The sequence below is a fragment of the Varroa destructor genome, unplaced genomic scaffold, assembly GCF_002443255.2.
Source record: "Varroa destructor unplaced genomic scaffold, Vdes_3.0 BEIS01000003.1, whole genome shotgun sequence".
In the NCBI taxonomy this organism is placed as follows: domain Eukaryota; kingdom Metazoa; phylum Arthropoda; class Arachnida; order Mesostigmata; family Varroidae; genus Varroa; species Varroa destructor.
Genome location: NW_019211456.1, coordinates 54,141,762 through 54,162,139, shown reverse-complemented (window position 1 = coordinate 54,162,139; position 20,378 = coordinate 54,141,762). Strand labels below are relative to the sequence as shown.

The window sequence follows — 20,378 nt, the reverse complement described above, 5'->3', positions numbered from 1 at the left end:
CGACCGCTCTTTCTGGAGCCACCAGGATCCTTCGATTTCTGTTGCTAGCACAGGCCATGTTTGTCCAACTTAGAGACGCGTAGAATACGACCGACTTAGCCACTCTAGCTAAAAGGCGTCTTTAGTCTTCCATTACCCTGTTCATCCTTTACGTGAGTCTCGCTAGACATGCAACGGATCTCATAGCTTGGCTTATGGCGTATTCGACGAGAAAACTGTGCCCGTTAAGCCTTTTTCGAAGATAATCTCTAGGTATTTGGCCTTCCTTTTTACCTCAATATTACACTCGTGCATCTGGTGCATGTTTACTCCCTACCTAATAAATATATTCGCTCTTCTCCGAAGACTCCTCAAAAAGTATTCCGTACCCAGATCTTTGTTATGATTAGCTACATTCGCCCTATCCTATAAGACTATGAATGCAAGATCTTTAGCATAAGTAACGCAAATTGACCAGCTTTAGCTTATCTAAGGCGTCATTGTAGGCTAACTTATAGGAGCTACTACTGAGGCGTAGAACAAATTCTTGAGATATTTCGGCATAAAGATTCCTTTTGCCACCTTCAGTGTCAGCTACTCTCTTCTTAAGATATAGGGATATCAGCTTCTGCATGTAACTACATGTCCCCTTCCTTTCCAGCACCCTTGTTTCTACTTCCCAATTCGTCGTGTTAAATGCGTTTCTAACGTTCAATAAGATGAGAAGCATGAAGTTTCTTATTTGCAAAGACTTGGCTTTCTCCTAGAGCGTTCTGTCCAAAAGTAACTAACCGCCATCAGGGTGCTTCTACCTTTACTGGAATGCCAAACTTGATATATCAAAAACTGTCTACAATAGGGCAATGGGAATCCAGATTGGGAATGGCACATCTGTGTGTTGGTTTACATCTGTGTGAAAAGTTAAGGGAGACTGTCAACAACAATGTCCTTCAAAGCTAAGTTACCCTCATTTAGGCTTGTGTAACTATCGCTATTAACCATGATCTTGGTATAAAGAATTATCAGTGGTTAATGATAGTATAAGACCGAAGTTACCCAAATGTTTTATACTTTTGGCGATATTATTTAATCTCATACATGGTTGAAATAAATTGAAAAAAAAAAGGCCGACATAACCCCAAAGTGGCCATGCGATACAATTAGGTACCTTGACTTTACTGACGGCAATCTTTTAGTCTGTTTTAAAAAAGGATTTTTGGGACGAACGTAACTATGCTAGAAAAACTAACTAGTTATTTTATTCTTTATTAGTTTAACTTACGTTCAATAATAAGCAAAAAAAAACTTCGTGAATTTCATCCTTCAAGACTGAATCTGCAGAAAATCAAACAATCCAAATCACACAAAATTTCGGACGGAAAATTTTGTACGTGTAACTACAATTTGACAGCTTAACGGAATATATCCGAAAAAAACTTTCCAGTAAGAAAGACGGGCTGACTCCCAACCTCTACATATTACTAACTTATCAAGAACCAGTGATTAGAATCGGGTGAGTAAATCGTATTGGGTAATAGTTTTACTTCGAAATGATATTGGAAGTATTTGACAATAATTTCTGTGATTGTCACATATAAATGACCAATTATACATATTAATACAAATAACCAATATACAATAACTGCATCGACTTTTATACTTGCGGTGATACTAGTCTATGTTCGCTTACAAGTTGAATGCCGGCGGTCCTTCCGTGTCTATGAACTACTATTTCCTGCAATCTGGACTGTCAAAGGAAGTTAAAGGACAGACATTGTCGTTGCGAACTCTTGTACCCCGTTGACAGTTTTATGCCTTATCTTTCAAAGTATATATCCTGTATGTGGATTTTTCCAGCTGTTGTATCTGTTAGTTGGCTTTAGCAACAAGCGCTTTAAAGGAGAATCGGCACACAACATATTTATACACGCAATTTCTTTTTCTGAATTGCTTTTTAGATGCGGCCTAATTTCTTTCTTTTTCTTCTTTCTATCCTAGAGGAGTTGATATAATTTTGTCTATCCCCTACTGACCGGGAGCACCACCTTTGGAATCTGGGGTGCACCCTTGAGTATAATGAATCTACTATAGGAGTATAACAAGCTGTAAAAAGCTGTATAACAAAACAATAGACGCCCTTCCCTATTGTAAACACCACATTATATATGTATATATGACGGTCTGAAGTAGTACATAATCCTTACAGAAGAGTGTAAGTTGATATGAACACAAACTCGTTATCAACAGTTCTTATATTTTATTAGACTTATACGCAGCGTTTCTAAGTCTACTCGATTGAAGCTCCCTTTGAATTGGCACTTGAAATAGAGCAAATATACATAATTGTCGATATGTCTTACTTATACGTGATCACAAGACTCATTGCTCTGAAAGGCACTGCGTTTACCATTCTGTTACGGCAAGCACAATGACTATTAACAATGCACTGTTACGGACTGCATTTCCACGTAACCTGGACAAAAAAAAGTACCAAAAAAGCGATCAGGCTGAAGTACCTCAATCAGTTTTTCTACACATACACAAAATGTTTGTCATTGAATATTTTGTATTCGTTACCTTCTCTAAAAAACCGCCGATGAATAAGTACGTTGACACTACACAGAAACGCTCATAACACAAAAAAAGTGACATATTTTCGACAAGCATACGTGATGATTACACACTGTACTGAGATTAGGCAGTGAATCTTAAAACTCGTGACCGTATTTAAAGTGCAACACCGTATAACATAATATAAACATGTCCTGGAGATATCGCCGTGCTGTACAAAAGAACTCGTCTTTCTGTTCTGAAAACTAACAGACGGTAACGTTCATAGTGAATCCTTGTTATAAAAATCCTCGACATTACCTAGAAGTAGAGTGTTCGAAAATATGGCTAACAATATACACCATGCATAAGCGCTTTATCTTTCATTTAGCCTACAGAAAAACCTACTACCTCGGAACAACGCTATGATTGTACGCACCCGCGAGATGCGAATATCGAATATTATACGACACATGGGGCAGACCAAAGAAAGCGGTCAGCTAAGTCTTTTGTCGAATTCAAGAGCACGTTTTCTTCCTGGAAATGGGAAACGGAAGATGGTGCCTATCTTCTCTTTGCGAAACGATGCCTCTTCGCCTCACAGCCCACCCTGAGTACACACATCATTGCAATTGACTAAAAAAAAATTGGTTTCATACCTTTAATAGAACTGTGTGCATAAACAAAGTTTACCCCAAACAGAAATATTTTGCGCGTCGCACATCTATCATAGTAATTATTTTTCACCGAACCTAAGGATAGGCACGTATTCACTGATATAATGCGCTTCATTAGTCTTTGCGTCAGCTGTATCGAATAAAATGTGCTCTCATATATTAGTTGCTATAGAGATTCTGTGTCAACTCCTCGCGATGTATTGCGAAGTCAACAGGTTGATATTTCTAATTACAAGGAAAATATTGTTGTTATACTCAAAAGATAAACGTTACATTATTTACAAGGAACCTGACAGGTATGATTTTAGAGCAAGCAAAAAGTAATGCTATTACTACCAGCGTCATGATACTAGGAAAATCACATTTTCTAATTTTTAATTGTTTGGTTCGTTGGAAAACCGTAGAGTGCGCGAATATGTCGCCGTGATAGCGTAGCGTTTGTTTGGTCATGCTAGGGACACGTTGTGGTATAGGTTCGAACCCAGGCATAGGCACACTTCATTTTGTGCTTGGAGCCAGCCGTTTTATTTCTGGTGTCGCCGACAGGTGCCATAAAACTAAAAACATAGAAAGTAGATTATTTTGAGTTTTATGAAAAAAAAAATAAACCGGCCTTAAACGGACGCGGGTTATACCGACGAAAAAGAAACACCACTTTACATATAATACCAGAATAAGTATAAGCCAGAGAAATTGATTCAAATGAAGCTCTTGTTCTTTGCTAATAGGAATTATGGCATAAAATTAACAATGCAGGAACAAGACTAGTCAGCCACACAACAAGAGACATTGCATTGTGGTAAAGTGAATAATAACGAAATAGTACTAAGAAGTAAATGGTATTATAAAGCGCACATATCCACGGGATGTAGTAAAACATACGAAATATAGTAAAAAAATAGAATATGCTAATAGAAAGTAAAATGTGCATATATATATATATATACAGATACTACGAGAGGTGAGAGAAGTAAACTACAGGTCATATACAAACAAAATGCCACATAGACATATTATAATCAATGGTTATTAAAACGCGATGGTACTTTATCTTTTTCCACCATATAAGATCTAACACATAGGGCTGCCGGATTAAACGAAAATTTTCATACTTCACTTGAATGATTTTGCATTGATTATTCCGGAACACGGATTGTTTGCAGTCGATAATAACAATGATTATAATAAATGGCCAATAACCGAATTTCAGCTACTTTAGAGTATATAGCAACATGGACACTCAACTGTGATCGTTACCACAGGACGCCTAGCATTTCGAGCAAATCGTATATGGCGCATTAATGACATTCGAAATGCTATTTCTAAGTAACAGTCGTTTTAGGTCAACCACTATACTATAAATCAGCACTACTGAAGAGACTGAGCCTGCTCTCGTCATTGGCTAAGCAATGCAAATGTGTATATTTGTTGCATGGCTGATGCAATGACTTTTGGCTCTTGAACAGTCCATTTCTTAATAATTTCGATTCTACGAGGGCGTAACCGAACGAGGCTCTCACAGATCTCAACAAACGAATACCAAGTTACTTGTGATTATAAAATTAATGCTGATTTAAAGGGTTACTTTTCACAGATTGCGCTTTGGAAAATTAGAATAGATATTTTAGTTATTTCGATTCTTTGCGGCGGGCGGGGCATGACTGAGCGAAATCCGTCGAGTCTTGATAAGCAAATGTCAAGTCACTTTTCGCATCTTCGTTATAGATCGGCTAGCGGCTCGGACGTTGATACCCTAATTGCGCCCAACTTACCAGCTGCTTATTGTTTATATTCTGATCGAAGCGCTTGGTCATTAATGTTAGCGATCCTGCGTTCATGCAACATTCGTGTCTGCCACGTACAACTGCGCCCTTTGTAGTTTGTTGCCTGGGTGATTTCGCGCATTTGACGGAACGCCTTTCGGCTGGCCGCCTCTTTAGCGGCTGCGCATTGTTAGTTCAATCTTACAACGGTCCTGGTGCTCTTGTGCAAAGTCGATCATCATAGTGTATTCCCAACACCTTCCCTTCGTACAGCCTTTACAATACGTAGTAACTTCGTATGGTATATATGGCCACTTCCTACTCGTACGTCGCACGTCTAGTATTTCCCGTCTTTTAAGCTTTTTTTCGTCGACAATGGTCCTTTACAGCCGAACCCTCTCGTCTCTTGGTTCAACACCGACGATTAGATAAACCACAACCTTACGCCGTTACAGGTAGTGCCGGTCACTTCGGGGGCCTGCCTCTTGCAACGACCTGGCCCCCAATGGTCTGCGTCCTAAGGCGATCTGATCGGTGGTTGATGTTTCTCGGGCATGTCTCCAGCTCTTACGGCTTGGGTGAATCAAAAGTCATCGTGCAATTTGAGAAAATCTTTCAACACTTGGAGAATTTTTATTTCACTTCTGTTGAGATAGAAGGAGATGCGAAAACGATGATTCTGAAAAAAATATAACAGATTTAACTGAGCCCGCTAAAAGAATTTATATACCCTTGTAACAGCGCTTAATTGCCCTATAACTTCATCTGTGAATTTAGAATTGGTTTAAATTTTGGCGTCACAAATCGGTTTGGTAAAAGAGAAAAGGCAGCTATTCATTATATTTGCAGGGTTGTTTTCCGACATCAGAAAGCACATATGCTTTTGCCAGATAATAGAAAGCGCAGGAGCATCCGGATCGCTTTTTAGACATCCAGCAAGCAGCGACTACATCATCCGCGCGGACATTTGTGCTTCTGATAATTTGAACTGTCATCAACTAATGAACTAGGTGTGCGCGACCGATTATCTTCCGAAGTTAAATTATAATAACCCTTTGTTTGCAAAGGTGAAGAGGAGTATTGAAGAGTGAAGAACCTATAATAACATAACTCAGATCATAATTTAAGCACAAAAGCGCCCTTCAAAAGATAGCTTAAGCAGGATATCATTCCAAGAGGTACGTGCTCTGCGTTTAGTGGATTACAGGAGAGCGCTCCCTCACGAAGTTCTCTCAAATAACCAAATTATTACCCTCGTAAATTGAGAGTTCGATCATTTAATACAATGCACCCAAGAAAAACTAGGTTAGGAAGAATGTTTTTTCATGACGACTTCTTGCTTCACACATCCTAAGTGGCCCGCTAAAAACTGTAGGAGCATAAACTGGATGTTTTGGCTTACTTAGATTATGGTATCAATTTTTTGCCTTCCGATTATAATTTTTTTTAAATCTTTGCAGAACATATTTAACGGATGAATGTAGTACCTTTAAAAGGTGTGAAAAAATTACATTCATTTAATAGTTTAGCGCAAATATACTAAGTTATACGACTAAGTTGCTTGAAAGATAAGCGAGTGCCTCTTGTCACTGATTGCCCGGACATGGTGTGCGCTAAAGAATGAATCAGTGGCCCTCGAGTTAGAGGGGCGAATATTAAATTTAAAAACGAAACCTGTGGCATCGGTTACGATAGCTGCCCGTAAAATGCAAGGTGATCTCCGACAGACTCCAGGCCACTAAGCCACCATAAAAGCAGCGTCAGTAGTTAACGAAAGCATTATACATCCCCTTGGCCCTTCGATGAAAAGAAAGAAAAATACACTAACAGCACCAGTGGGTCAATTGCGGTGTTTTTATAGGCTAGTTACTATGAATGCATGGAATTTAAGAAAGACACATATGTCGGCTAAGTGGAGAATTCCTCGGAGTCATTAATCAACGGAAGACCGGGGTCAGAAGCGCATGTACTCTCCGTTCCCCTCTTCGGCCTGACTGCAAAGTGGCAAATGATATTATTGCGACAAAAGCGGGTCAAGAAATGTGAAATCTTGGCTCTGCCGCCTTCCATATCGCAGCACCCGGTCGTCGGGAGTGGACACTACAGCCGTCGTTGTAGTATACAGTTCTGGCAAGTAATACTAAAAAACTTTAGTATATTTGCTAAGACAACTAGTAACTAAAAAAAACACCTAAATTTAATCAGACTACTTCTTCATTTATATTATTATTCATATTATTAAGTTAAATATTAACTTCTCCTTTCGTATGATCCACTTCATCATTTCTGGCCGTATATGACAATTTATACAGTTTAGACATACATAGTTTGTACTTTGTTTCTCCAACACTCTTGTAATTTTTGGATACTGATAGGTTATCGCATAGGATCTCTGCATCACAACGTTTTATATTGTTTTTATATTAGAATAAACGGGCGGTGATTCCTTATCATACATCTTGCATCCAATAATGAAGTGCCCACGCACCCTGCATAAAGAGGTAACTTCGTCATTCGAACGTTAACGGTAATTCCGTAGCCAATGTGCTTCGATAGATTCAATTTCTAGACTTTCTTTCTCGATAGTCTCAGCTCAATTTCTCCTGCGCGATTCAAAGACTAGTCGCACTATAATGGGGCCCATTAATATTTTGAAGCCCTGTGATATCGACCCCTTCACATTGTTAGGGGCGTTCGACTGGCGCAAATATAAGTTACTGTTTTTTACATAGTAGCTGTTGTTGTTTTCATTATGATAATTAGTCATAGTAGTTGTATCATTATCGTCATTACAGATTATCTCTTCTTGTTGTGTATTTGATGACGCTCGTATTTCTACGTGTGCACATGTTATGTACATATAGATCTTCGCAGGTTTTTTTTTTTAATATTTCTAGCATCACATCTGCCATGTGTCGTGCTGTTAAACCGTAACACATTCTTTGTTCAAAGTGTAGCGGAATTAGTTAGCCAGTTATAATAGAAATTAAGCTTAGCAGATTTACAAATAATCGTCAGTAAGGCAGATGCTTGTGTTGCTTCCTCCATCGGGTTAGTTTTTCCGTTTTCCAATCATAAATACATGTTCTTATATATGTAGGGCATAATAAAAAAATCTAAAGCACTCAAAGTTGAGGTAGGGGGCGCAAATGTGAAGACCAACAACTTGATAATCTCAGAAGGTATATGTACAGCGTCACCTTTAATAATTCTTTAGTTGTACCGATAGGCAAATTATATGTATATATATATATATATATATATATATATATATATATATATATCAGACATCCACATCAGAAAAGCAAAAATAGTTAAAGAGATCTGATACATATGGCTATCATGTTTTGATGAGACAGTCATCAGCCCACAATGGGAATAAAGAACGGAACTAGGAAGTCGTTAACCCTTTTGGTCCCAGCGCATCCACCGATAGGCAAAGCCTAAGTTTTTAATCAACCGCTCCTCGACTTTTTCACCATTTTAAAGAACAGTTACCTGATTTGCTTCTTGCTAATCTTCTGAAGAGTGAAAAGAGTAATGATAAAGAGTTTTCTATTTGTGCAAAGGCGCTTTCTACACTGGGAACCGCTTTGGAGCTAATATACCATCCCGTGCTCAGGTACTGGGCCACCCTCCGCCTTTTCTTGAAAGATCCTAAGCTATCTACGATGAGATATGGGTAAATGGGGTGGCTGTCTGCCTTCATTCGAGGTCACCGGATCAGGATGGTGTTGCTGTTCATCTGACCTATTACGGCGGTGATAATAATGATCAGTGCTTGTGCGGGTAATTTTTGAGGTAATCTTTGAGCGACTGCGGCAGCTGTTTTGCTTCTCTTGACGAAGTAGTAGCGATGGCCGTAACTGCAGCAGGAGAACGATTAAGTGCAACGCGACAGAGGTGTTGCAACGAATTGACGCGATTGTAGCGCGGTTGCGAGATCTTAATCGGCAAATCACGACGACCGGAGGCGTCTAGCCAAACACAACACTTGCCTTTCTCTGATTCCGATAGGCTGATGTAATATTCGACGAGCTGCACAACACAGGGGAATGTTGGCATTCGAATTGCTACTTGATGTTCACAGTCTAGTCGAAACGCGCCATGCTGATAGTGGACTCGCACTGACGTTGGCCCACGCTCCGTCTGCACTGTCAGTGCGAACAGGAAACGATTGTCCCGCGAGTTGCGCACGAGAAAACTACCAACACGGGAACCTTTTAGCAGAAGATCGGCATCCTGCCAGCTAAGATTTTCATAATAGTATCCCGAAAGTCGTAATAGTCGTAAGGTATCACCTACCCTATGCAAATCATAGCTTTCCTGCAGACAATACTGCGGTGCAGGGAATACAAGCGACATGGCCAGATGTCTCTTACGGGGCCGCTCGTCGTGTGGGCGTTCCAAACGCTCCTCACGTGCGCTTAGAGCAGTAAGCGCTGATGCTGGGGTCGCTTGGGGAACTACAAAACTTGCAACACTTGATGACTGACCACCTTTTGTCTGCGGAGAAGTCGAGTTGCAACCGATACTTGCAGCCGCTGCCACGCCTGTCGCAGAATGATGATGGTGGTTGTGGTGAAGTTGCGCGCTGGTCAGGACACCACCGTCTCTGCATCGTCCCTTAACCAGTTGCTGGGCCACTTTATGGGCCGGTTTATTATACGGCAGATTGAATGGTACCAGTGGCCCGGCAAACGGGAGTGAACCGCCGAGAGAGAAACCGTGCGAATTCCGATGTAACGAAGGTGAAGAATATGAACTGACGAGGGACAAAGACATCTTGAAGCCGAAAGATGAATGACACGGTGGTCACCACAGGCAGGCAAAGGCCACTGTAAAAATAATACATATTTTTGAATTAGAAATAGATAATTTACTACTGATATCATTAACAATGATAAAAATAATAAGAGACACTGAATAGCTTGAAATCGAACAGAGTGAGAATCCGATTGCCGGCTATCATTAAGCCAAGTTCGCAAACTAAGATATGCATAAGACGTTTCTATAGAAAACCTAACTGCTCGTCCGTTGAATCGCCACAGCCGCTTCGGCTTCTTCCCGGAAAACGCTGAGATGATCAGAAGTGTATGAAGGGCTGGCTGGGCGACACTCTTCTTATAATCAGAATTGCGCTTATTCTGAGATCTGCTCAACGAATAGCGAAGTCAAAAGTAAATTTGGTCTCAAAAATGGCCGTAAGATGTTAAAACATAGAAACTAACTATGAGACCGACCTGTGTTTTTACCTTATCATAACAAAAATCATTTCGAAGAAAAAATGAATGCATACTCAATTCCTTGAAACTTAAAGATTAATATTATTATTATCTAACATACTTTAAGTTTCGACCACGAAAATGCACTTCTCTGCGTTTTTCTTTCGGGACTTTCTTGGTTGTATCGATAGGAATCCTATAGAAGTCACTGCGACAACGTGTTTGGTTACCTTATGGTTATAGTTTTAAGAACCCTATTGGAAAAAAATTATTACTATCAGAGAAATTCTTCAACTCATTCATTAACGCCAAAGGTCATCGCGCCGCGCACACAGGTAACCTGGTCTCTGTAGGACTCTAGCAGACCGTCATTCACAGGTATGCTGAATGACAGCTAGACTCAACAACAGCAGCAACAGTCATTTCGAAGAAAAGCTTCCCTTGACGAATGCTCGTATTGCATCCTCCTAGAGCCATAACCCTCTCACAGATATATGCTGTGTGCTATGTCCGACATTCTTTTGACAGCACCCTTGGGCTTAGTTGTTCAAACGTGCTTCCATAATAGGCCAACAACGTTGCAGATGGCCTAGATTCTTAAGAAAGCGGCGTTTAACATCTATTCGAGGCTCCTGTTATTCGGCTCTTAACTGAAGCGAAAACTGATAAAAGAAAAAAACACATATTGAGCAGGGGGTTGTATTCAACTACGCAATACGATACACAATCATCACACTTTACCAAGCATTATGTCGTGAATGATTTAGATTGATTTATAAACGGGTGTAATAATCCAAATTCTAGAAACTAGATCAATGCCATTACTTCCATGTCCCACATGATCGACGATACGCGTCGAGTTAGACCCACGCTGCAACAAATGCCGCGTTGTGGTTATCATAGTGGTTACACGAATACTAAGCCAACCGGTTACCGCTTTGGTGTCTCTACATGGGCCTAAATGAGGTGACATATTCTTGGAGGCCTGAACAAGCTTATACATTAAATTGTCTACACATTTCTCTGAACACAGACAACAATAAAGAAGCAAGGAGTGATGAGAAATAGAACTAATACTTATAATCAAGAAAGGGAACACGGTTATAGCTATTCTTATTCTCGAATCATTAAATGCCTGTAGTACTGACGGTAGGGTTAGAACAGACTAAGCCACTCATATTTGGCAACAGAGAGAAATACAAAATCTCAAAAGCATCTTATGTTACCTACAGATCATAAGGAGATCAGCAACAGTAAAACAAGAGTACGACTTATAAGCCTTGCTGTTATCCACATTAGAAATCCAAGCGGTTCTGTAGCCTCACAGTAGATGTAGAAATGAAGAGAAAGCCGAGACAGATTTATTACAGAAATTACTAAGAACCACCATCATTATTACTGTTGCTGCCGTTATTACTGTTGGATTACAAGATGCTACAAATTAAATTATTTATAAGGCTAAATTTGTCTACAATATAAAGAAGTCCGTAAGTAAAGGCCATAGTTAGACATAGCCCCACATCGCCAAGCAGATATTTAGAGGAGAATTATTCCTCAAAAATCTTAATCTAAACCGTAGATACTTCATGGATACTATTACTTATGCTTCTGCTAACCATTCGTTGTATGCTCATAAGTTTCTAGGCCCACGCCCACTAAGAGCGTGAAGATTTTGAGGATACCTAGCTGTCTTTTGTCGTATGTCTATTGTACTTTTAAGGACGGCGACGAAAATGCAAAGACAACGAAAAATAAAAAGAGCGCTACTCCGGACTATACTCTTCTATGCTTCATGAAAACGCGCGCTAAGGTAGCTGCTGTTACTGCTCGATCGTATTCGTTTTGTTCGCGATATGGGCCACTGATATCGGGACAAATGTTATCCTTCGAATTGGAAGTCACCCAACACTATTACAAATAAGAGTAGAACCTGTTAGTACGGTAATTACTGAACAAACCGCAATTTAAACGGCGGCGTACTATTGTTGTAATTTGCAAGCTTGAGAAGATCATCCAGACTGTAGTAATACACTTACTAGGTCATTCCCGCATTCATTTACGAATCAATTAAAACTAAATTTTTTAGTTGAAAGGAGATGTTCATTTTCGATAGTAAATTCACTCGCTATCTAACGACCGCATCTAACGTAATCAAGTTCTACTGACGAACGAACTCAACCTCTGAAATGACGAGGGCGCTAAGAACACACCGACACGCTGAACACGTATGTAAAGCATAGCAAACATATCTACTCATTGATAACTGGTCAACAAATCTGCATTCAAGATGTGCGAGTATAGACGGACACTACGCTGCACACTCGATTCGTCCAATGCCACGGCTAATACCTGTTGGCCAGTACTTTAGATTCATTTCTGAGAATATAGTGCCATCTGTTACTTGTGCCAATAACACCAACTGCTAAAAATTTTATCGCATGGTCTTAATTCAGGATAACTGCAAAGCTCATTCTATACTACTGAAAACATACATTTACGGCCCACACATTTCCCATAATGTAATCCTGCACGACCTTTCGCATTTGTACGTTGGTGGGTACTGAACGGTAGTCCTTTCCACTACTTAACATAACCAATCATTATAGTAATACGTGGAGCGAGCATAAAACATGGCACATCAACAAAAAGATATGGCAAGTTGTTTGTCCTTGTGTGTTGTCGGACCACTTTTCTTAAACCTTGAGTCGGCTTTCAATAGGCACCTTCACCTATGGGGAGACCAATCGCCATAAACCTTTCGCTGCTTGAGACCACCCGTCCACTTAACAATTACCGTCTAACCTAACAAATGCGCATCCATTGTGAAATCTTGTTATCATTACGTATCTATCTATCCATGAAGACGAAACCTACCGATGACACAATCACAGTCGTATTCCATAGAGCATAAAAGCACACAGTAATTCACAGTAATCCTAGTGCATGTAACAGCGAATCCTGTTTCGCACAGCACAGCGCTGTCTTTCGACTGCAGCCAGCTTGAACTGGTTGCTCGCGGTTGGCCAGACGAACATTTTGTGGGCCAGAGGGCGCCCTCGTTTGTGACGACACAACCCTGTGGAGAGGGCAACACGTGAGCAGCTCCGGGAAAGGACGGGGCCACATAACGCCCTCGTTATGTAGTTCATTCTGTATATCTGTGTATATACATGGACACAGTGGGTGAACTGACTGCCTGCCGAATTGATCAGTTGTGTGTGTGCGTACCTAATGAGTTCTAGCGTCAGCGCATGGTCGTTGATGTGTGTGAGTCGATGCAAATGTATATATGAGACTATCTATCTATCCAGCAGACTGAATGTTGTAAAGAGCGGACGGGTTGTTTGCTTCTGTGACGACTGACTACTGCCTGGCCGACTGGATATCGCCGAGGCCTTTGACGCCATTTCAACGGAACTGAACGGGTCTATTCGATTCTGCTAACTGACGGTTGACGGCGATACCAATTGCGGCTTAATAATTTGCATGAAAAAGAATTAAACGTAATTCACTAAAGCGGCAAATTCATGTCGGTTGAAAAAAATACGTACACTTAAAAATATAGATGATTCAGATAACAAGTTGATTTAGTTCTGGTATAAAATAAACCTTAGCATTTTTGTCCGACTCTAATTAGCGCATAATATAGTTGTTTTTAAAAAATATTGACTAAACATTCTCTAGATTCTAATATAAAAAGATAACATTTCTGCTAGCCCAAGATTGACTAAGGATTAATTAATTATAATTACGTCAGCTATGACATATTTCGGTCAAACCTCATTGATCATAGATCTATGCAACACTTAATGGCCCACATCTAGATCTAGTCCTTCACTGTTACAAGCGGTAGTCGTTGCAGAAAATGAGACGTAAACAATACTTCTCCCAGGGGATAAAGCAAACTTAATGAACTGAAGGCTAAATTGAATTTCACGTAAACGTTCAGAAATGAAAAAAGTGAAGGCAGTAAAGGTACCTTGTAAATATCCGACCTATCGTTTAGGATGTCGATGCAACCTGGACCCATCTCTGTTCGAGTTTCCCACGACAATGACTTGCACTATAGCTAACTATACGGAAGTCGACAGTCGGAAGGATTGTGTCCATTACTTTTGGGTGATCAAGACCTTAGCTATTTTGCCATAGGTAGGATAAAGGGACCATTACTGCATCGGTTCTTTGATTCACCACGAGAATTCAAGGAAAAAGCGAAGAGCCAACTGAAAGGAATTAGGTTTGATAGGCATAGATGACTATTCTTTTTGTAAAAAGTCAGCCTGAGTCACTTCTCCTTAACTTAACTATTCAAGCAGTGCTCGCAAAAGCCGCTCAACAACTCCGTTGTAGGCATTTATTTCAAGTCCGCTGGCATGACTTGTTATTCCCGTATTATAAATATGGAAGAATCGGTTTCACATCTGTGAGCTCGTCGAACTACAACTCCGCTAACATAAATTTCAAAAGCTGGAAGAGGGTATATGTTTTTCTTTTCTTTTAAAATTAATAGCACTTTCTACCCACGATCAAGTGCGCTCTTTGTCAAGATGTACATATTGACCCTTCAAGCGCGTTATCAAAAACACGCTCCAGACACATATGAGCAAACCGCATACTTTTAAAAATCAATTTCGATAGATATGTTAAGCCTAGACGGGTTTAATAAAATAACTTGTAAGGGCTCGTCAATATTCAAATACATCAGTTTAATAAACATATCACTCACATCAGTGATAAATTAAGAGGGCCGTAGCATATGCAGTCTTTCTTGGACAGTATGGAAAGCCTTTTCGTAACGAGCTTGCCTACCTACTAAATTTGCTTCACAATTTGTCTCTGCTTCTGTGCAAAGAACGCCGCTCGACTATCTCCACAATAGGAATTCCATTGAAGGTTTAAGGTAGACTTCACCAAGCACTTCCTCTCGAAGTGTTAAATATGGCTATAGGCCGCACTAAGCTACTTACAAGTATAAGCAAGCCAACGAAGGAAGGGAAATAACAAGAAACTGACTATCGTCGGGCTTTTGGAGGAAGGCGCAGTAACATCATCGCAACCAGCGGCGGCAGATTCAGCTGTGAGTTCGATCAAATACCGGCGTTCTGGTTGCCTTTGAGGAGAGAGTGGCACTGGATTGCACGTTGAAGCCACGGAACTCTACTTCTTTGAACAGACAAGGCGACTGCTGGTTGTTCAAAGCCTCGAATCGCTTCGAAGATAAGAAAGAAAGAAGACCAGTGGGAAAGATGAGCACTGAATCGGAGACCGAGTCCGCGAACGATACTGAACAAGTGGTCGCTGTATCGGGAAGAATATCTCATTCTCAGTAGCCAGAACGACCTTCTAGCGAAGCAAAAATTAGCCAGTCAGCTAGACAGGAAAATGCGGTATATACGACAAGCATCCGTGACCGAGCGTAATCAAGAAAAACAAGGATTTGCTCCATTCTGGTTATTCAGGCCGTGTCGGCATCGGCTATGGCAGTGTACGCTATCTCTTTTGCGGATGCTGGAAACATAGGCAAGCTCAACGTAGTAGTTTCACGATAGCAAAATTACTATTGAGACACGCGCAAACTTATTTTAGCTTATCTGTTTGTGTCTTTCTGAGGTACACACTTGTTGGATACTGTGCGAAATTATTGCTTATTCACAAACTACAGACCGGCAGGCTCAAAATGGCAGACTTCTTGAACGATGCGGTTTACGGACATTTTTGTAGCTTCTAGATCAAAATGCATGCAATATTATAAGTATATATAATAAATTATAATAATTTATTATTAGGAAGAAAGGTTAGAGAAACCACAGATTCACAAAGCACAAAAACATTATGAATACAGCTACATCGACAAACATAAAACTATAGATCATTACTATAGCTATCGATGATGCAGTAATAGCGGTTGCTGTCATGAATAGCGCACTAGTCGGCGTATTGCTATATGTGAGCCCGCCGCCTATCTGTGCCCAACTGCTGAAACAAAAGCACTGCTGTTAGCTATAGCGTATGAATATTGAGAATAAAATTAAACTTTTTATTCTTACATATATAATACAACGAAGGATGATGTAAGAGGTGCTAATTCTGGGTTAACCTCTCAAACCTAGCTGTTGGTTGAAACGGCACACCATATGTTGCCGACTTCGATCTTATCCCCGAACGAAGAGATCCGGCCAAGCGTTCTTCTACGTATTTTTAGCTCTTCGTCTTCTTTTATTTTTTAAAAAGCCAGCTTCCTACAACCCACGGCGGCTGGCCGCCCGACTAGCCTCCCTTGTTTACTACTACGGAAAGGTCTCCATCTACATACGTGTATGCATAGATAGATATACAGTCAGATTCCCCTCCCCCACTGAGCCAACGACGGCTGGACGCCGAGCGTGCTTTTTCGTTCGGCCATACGCTCGTTGGTTGTCTAGTCGGTTGATCGCTTCTTACTGCTGCAGCTTCGCTTCCGCGAAACGATGGTCAGTGACGCGTCTTCGGGGAAGTTCTGTGACGTCTGTTCTCACGTCAAGACGCCAGAGTTACCGGAGCTGCTGTTGATTTCTGCTGTTGCCTTTGGGACAACTCTGCGAGCATCTGTCTGCCTCGAGGAAGCGGTGTCGCAAGAACCATCGATTACTGCTGACATTGCTACCAGTCAGTGATACAGTGACGACACTATGTGACTATGTGACCATTGAGATTTGCGACCAGCTTTGATTGAAATTTAAATTCGACAAAGAACCAACGACTTTCTCTTGCCAAAATGCATTCACTCCAAAGATAACTTTTTGACCGAAGTATAATCGTGGCTGAAAAACTGTCAGCTCACAGTTATTGTTATCGATTACTAACCCGCGTTTTGCTTAGCATTAGGCAAGCCTCTGCACGTTTCAGCATTGCAAGAGCACAGTTATAACCACAAAGATTGAGGATGGATCGAGAAGTGTGGTCTAAAGTTTTGTCGTACCGAGTAAAGTCGTACCAAAACCTATTTTACTCGGTTACAACAAACACTTTTACCAAAGCTAGAGTCTGCCAAAACTCTTACCAAAGCTAAACTGCTCGATTCGCTTTTTTTTATTTGGATAATTTATTTGGATGTGTATTTAACCAGCCGAAACAGGCAAAAACCACATTGAAAACGATTAGTTTGCATGCGTTAATTCGCACCTCCTAGGCTCTAATTGTTGTCAGCTGTTGTTACTGGTCTAAGCGCATCCCTGTCCTTTAGTAGAGCTAACAGAGTTTCTACTATGTTGCAAGAAACAAACTTATGGCAATCTGCACGTTTCGCTTGCATTTCCTTTTACATACTGGATATGCGGCATTGTGCTAAACGAACAATGAAAACGAGAAAAAAAGTGCATTATGAAATACATAGATATTTCAATCAAAGTCCTAAAACGTAAACAAAAAATTTTTCCAAGTAGCTATGGATCAGACACACGCACCCGATTCACCATAATCTAGGACTATAGAATGGTGAAGTTCAACGTTGAATCAAAAGCTGCAGTGAAAAATGTCCTTTCATCGACACACCTCACATATGTATACGCGCAGTGCGGGAATTTTCTCGAGAAACTTACTTATTGAACTCTCGCTTCTCCAGTTTACTCACAGATGTACTAGTACTTTTACGAGTATGAAGTGATATCAAGCTGTCGAGTCAATTAAACTTTTGAAATTTTCTATTGCTTAGATGCCACGCTTAAGTACAACATGTTATAATTGATCTAAACTTTTTACTTCTGCCTTTTTTATTTAGCACAAAGCCATACTTGAATACGACTTACATAAACAAAGCGAGTTATGTGAACAGATGAAGTCTGGGTCGGCATAATACGCAGGATGTCTCAAGTTCAAGTTTTGTAAAGAAAAGAAAACCTAATAAATGGTGTGTTTATTTTATACGGGGTAGTGCTATATTATTTAACCACTAGATGCTAAAATTTATGAGAAAACTGACATCACAGACATCCCTTGCGGGAGTATTTGATTGCGTAAAAATCGCTGCCTCTATCACTGTATATGGCGATCTTAATTTTAATTTAATATAATAATAATAATAAATAACTTAAGCAAATTTAAGCTGATTGAATGTCATCAGAGAATGAGAAGTTTAGAGGCAAATGTATCGTTTAATACTGAAAATCAATGCTCGGTGTTCAAATTTCTGTTTTTCGAAAACGAGTACAGTACTCGAATTGAAAAATGGTGAAAACACTGGCCAAAGAGGCCTTTAAAGAAACAGTAGTTCTCTATTGGTGCAATTAAATTGGGAAATCGAAGGTCACAGAAGGGCGGCTACATCTAAGGGTTTGAAACAGGAAGACGAGTTGCTATTATCACGCAAACTTCTAGTCCATGGTGACGGCGTGCAACCCGGGCGTTTTTTCACTGGTAGTTGTTGGGCAAATTAGAACCGTTTTATATTACACGTGTTTTCGTCTGCCTTGGGTTTACTTGATCTGTTGTTCTTCGTCTTTTGCTTTAGCGTTTTCGCTACAGATTCATAACATTTGCTTTGGAAAACCTTAGATTGAGCCAGAGAAAGAACATTGTGAATGCTCTGTGTCGTTCAGAAGCATTCGTGGTCAGGGTAACTCGCTCCTTCATGTGAAATCCTGAAGTGTAGTTGTCTCCTTCGTAGTCATCGAACTTTCAATTTCTATTCTTAAGATGAGTGCACAAAGAGAGAAGAGTGCACAAGAAGAGTGCACTGTTTTTTTTTGCTAAAAGCGTATTTTCTCAGTATTCTTGCAAATCTTTAAAATTTCACAAATACGCTCACCTCGGAGGTACAAGCTAAACGAAAAGCCTTGTTTTTCGAGACTAAACTATATCGTTGCCTGTAAACCCATTCTCTGATGGCACTTAATCAACTTAGAGTCGCAAAGAACCACACCTGCCTTAAGTATTAATTAGATTTTGCCTGCCATCGGTTAGCTTTAAAGTTGTTTAGAACTGTTGACTAGCTAATCAGCTTCGAACAATCTAACAGAAGTAACAAAACTAATAAATGAAGTTATAAGGATTAATTTTTAACTTGTAAAATAAAGTTAATTAAACATCTTTCATTTAGTTGACGCCCTAGAAATATTTGTGTAAAACTAAAATTATTGTTCTTATTTGATTTGGCCAAAGCATCGAAACACTAAAACAAGCTTCAGTTCTGGTATACCATAACATATCGTTCTTCGACACAACCGAGGGTTTTGGTAGAATATAAAAAGCAGTCAATTTTTTAGCTAGAGGTATATAGTGATAATCTACCTAGCGGTTATTAACCATACCACATGTTTAATATAGACGAAAAAAGTATAACACATGTATTCGGGTTAGTCCTCTTGCAATAGAATTTAGAGTATAGGGTTTTAGTTATTTGAACGCGAAATTTGGGAATCATTCTATTTGCACGAAAGTGCTCATCGCTAGATTATTAGGGTCGCCTAGCCTAGCGAGCTTTCTTTATTATAGGGAAACTGAAGAGTTTCGTCCGCGGAACTGCGTTCAAATTTTCTTCATTTTATTTCGAATCTTTTTTGTTAATTTAATCCCTTTGTCGGCTCAAAATAACCGGTATTCTCCAAAACATATATTACTCTTTTCCGTCGGTACCAAATGTGTTTGTTGGATGGTTAGTGGTTTCTATTGGCTTAATTTTAGGCTAAAAATGAAGCTTGATAATTTTTTTATTATCTAATTTTTTACGTATAGGATTTTCAACCAACTGACAGCAAATATTGAAAAAAAAAGGACTTTCGTTTGTGAGAACTAATTTTTTCCTTCATGTAAGCTACAGTTGCTGTACAATAACGTATGTCAGAATATTTAGCGTATCACATAGTGAATCATATTTTCATAAATTATTGCGACTACTGATAAAACTATGCATGTGGGCCCCATTATTTTATTAAAACAAATGCTTAGTTCATTGAGCTCAGTTACCCCTTAAAGGATTGACCTTGCATTATTGAAACGTCCTAGATATTGAGAAGAAAGAGAAATGTAAAATCGTTGGTGTTTAAAGTGGCCTCTTCGGGTGCAGTTAGCCGGGCCGCTTCTAATATAGGTCGCCAACCTACTGAGTCACTGACTTAGCCAGCCATTCGCTCTGTTAGCTATTCATCTCCGGCAAATTCACTATTGACGAGTTTAAGGTTTGCCTCGCCCGTGTACATTCAACTGGGCCT

General features: G+C 39.9%; 1 protein-coding gene across 18 annotated transcripts in view; it reads right to left on the bottom strand.

The window, feature by feature from the left end:
- Window positions 1–20,378, bottom strand: part of LOC111248321 (cytokine-inducible SH2-containing protein-like) — an 87,980-nt gene that overhangs the window by 20,445 nt on the left and 47,157 nt on the right. For 3 of the 18 annotated variants that reach the window (XR_015325352.1, XR_015325344.1, XR_015325356.1), the window contains one exon: window positions 2,217–5,648. The exons of 4 other annotated variants lie outside the window; for them this stretch is intronic. Coding sequence is in view for 10 of the 14 variants with exons in the window: in XM_086985739.1 (XP_086841865.1) it covers window positions 8,744–9,754 (1,011 nt within the window). In the remaining 4 variants the exon portion in view is untranslated. 11 more of the 18 variants (XM_022800462.2, XM_022800460.2, XM_022800456.2 and 8 more) reach the window with 9 other exon arrangements.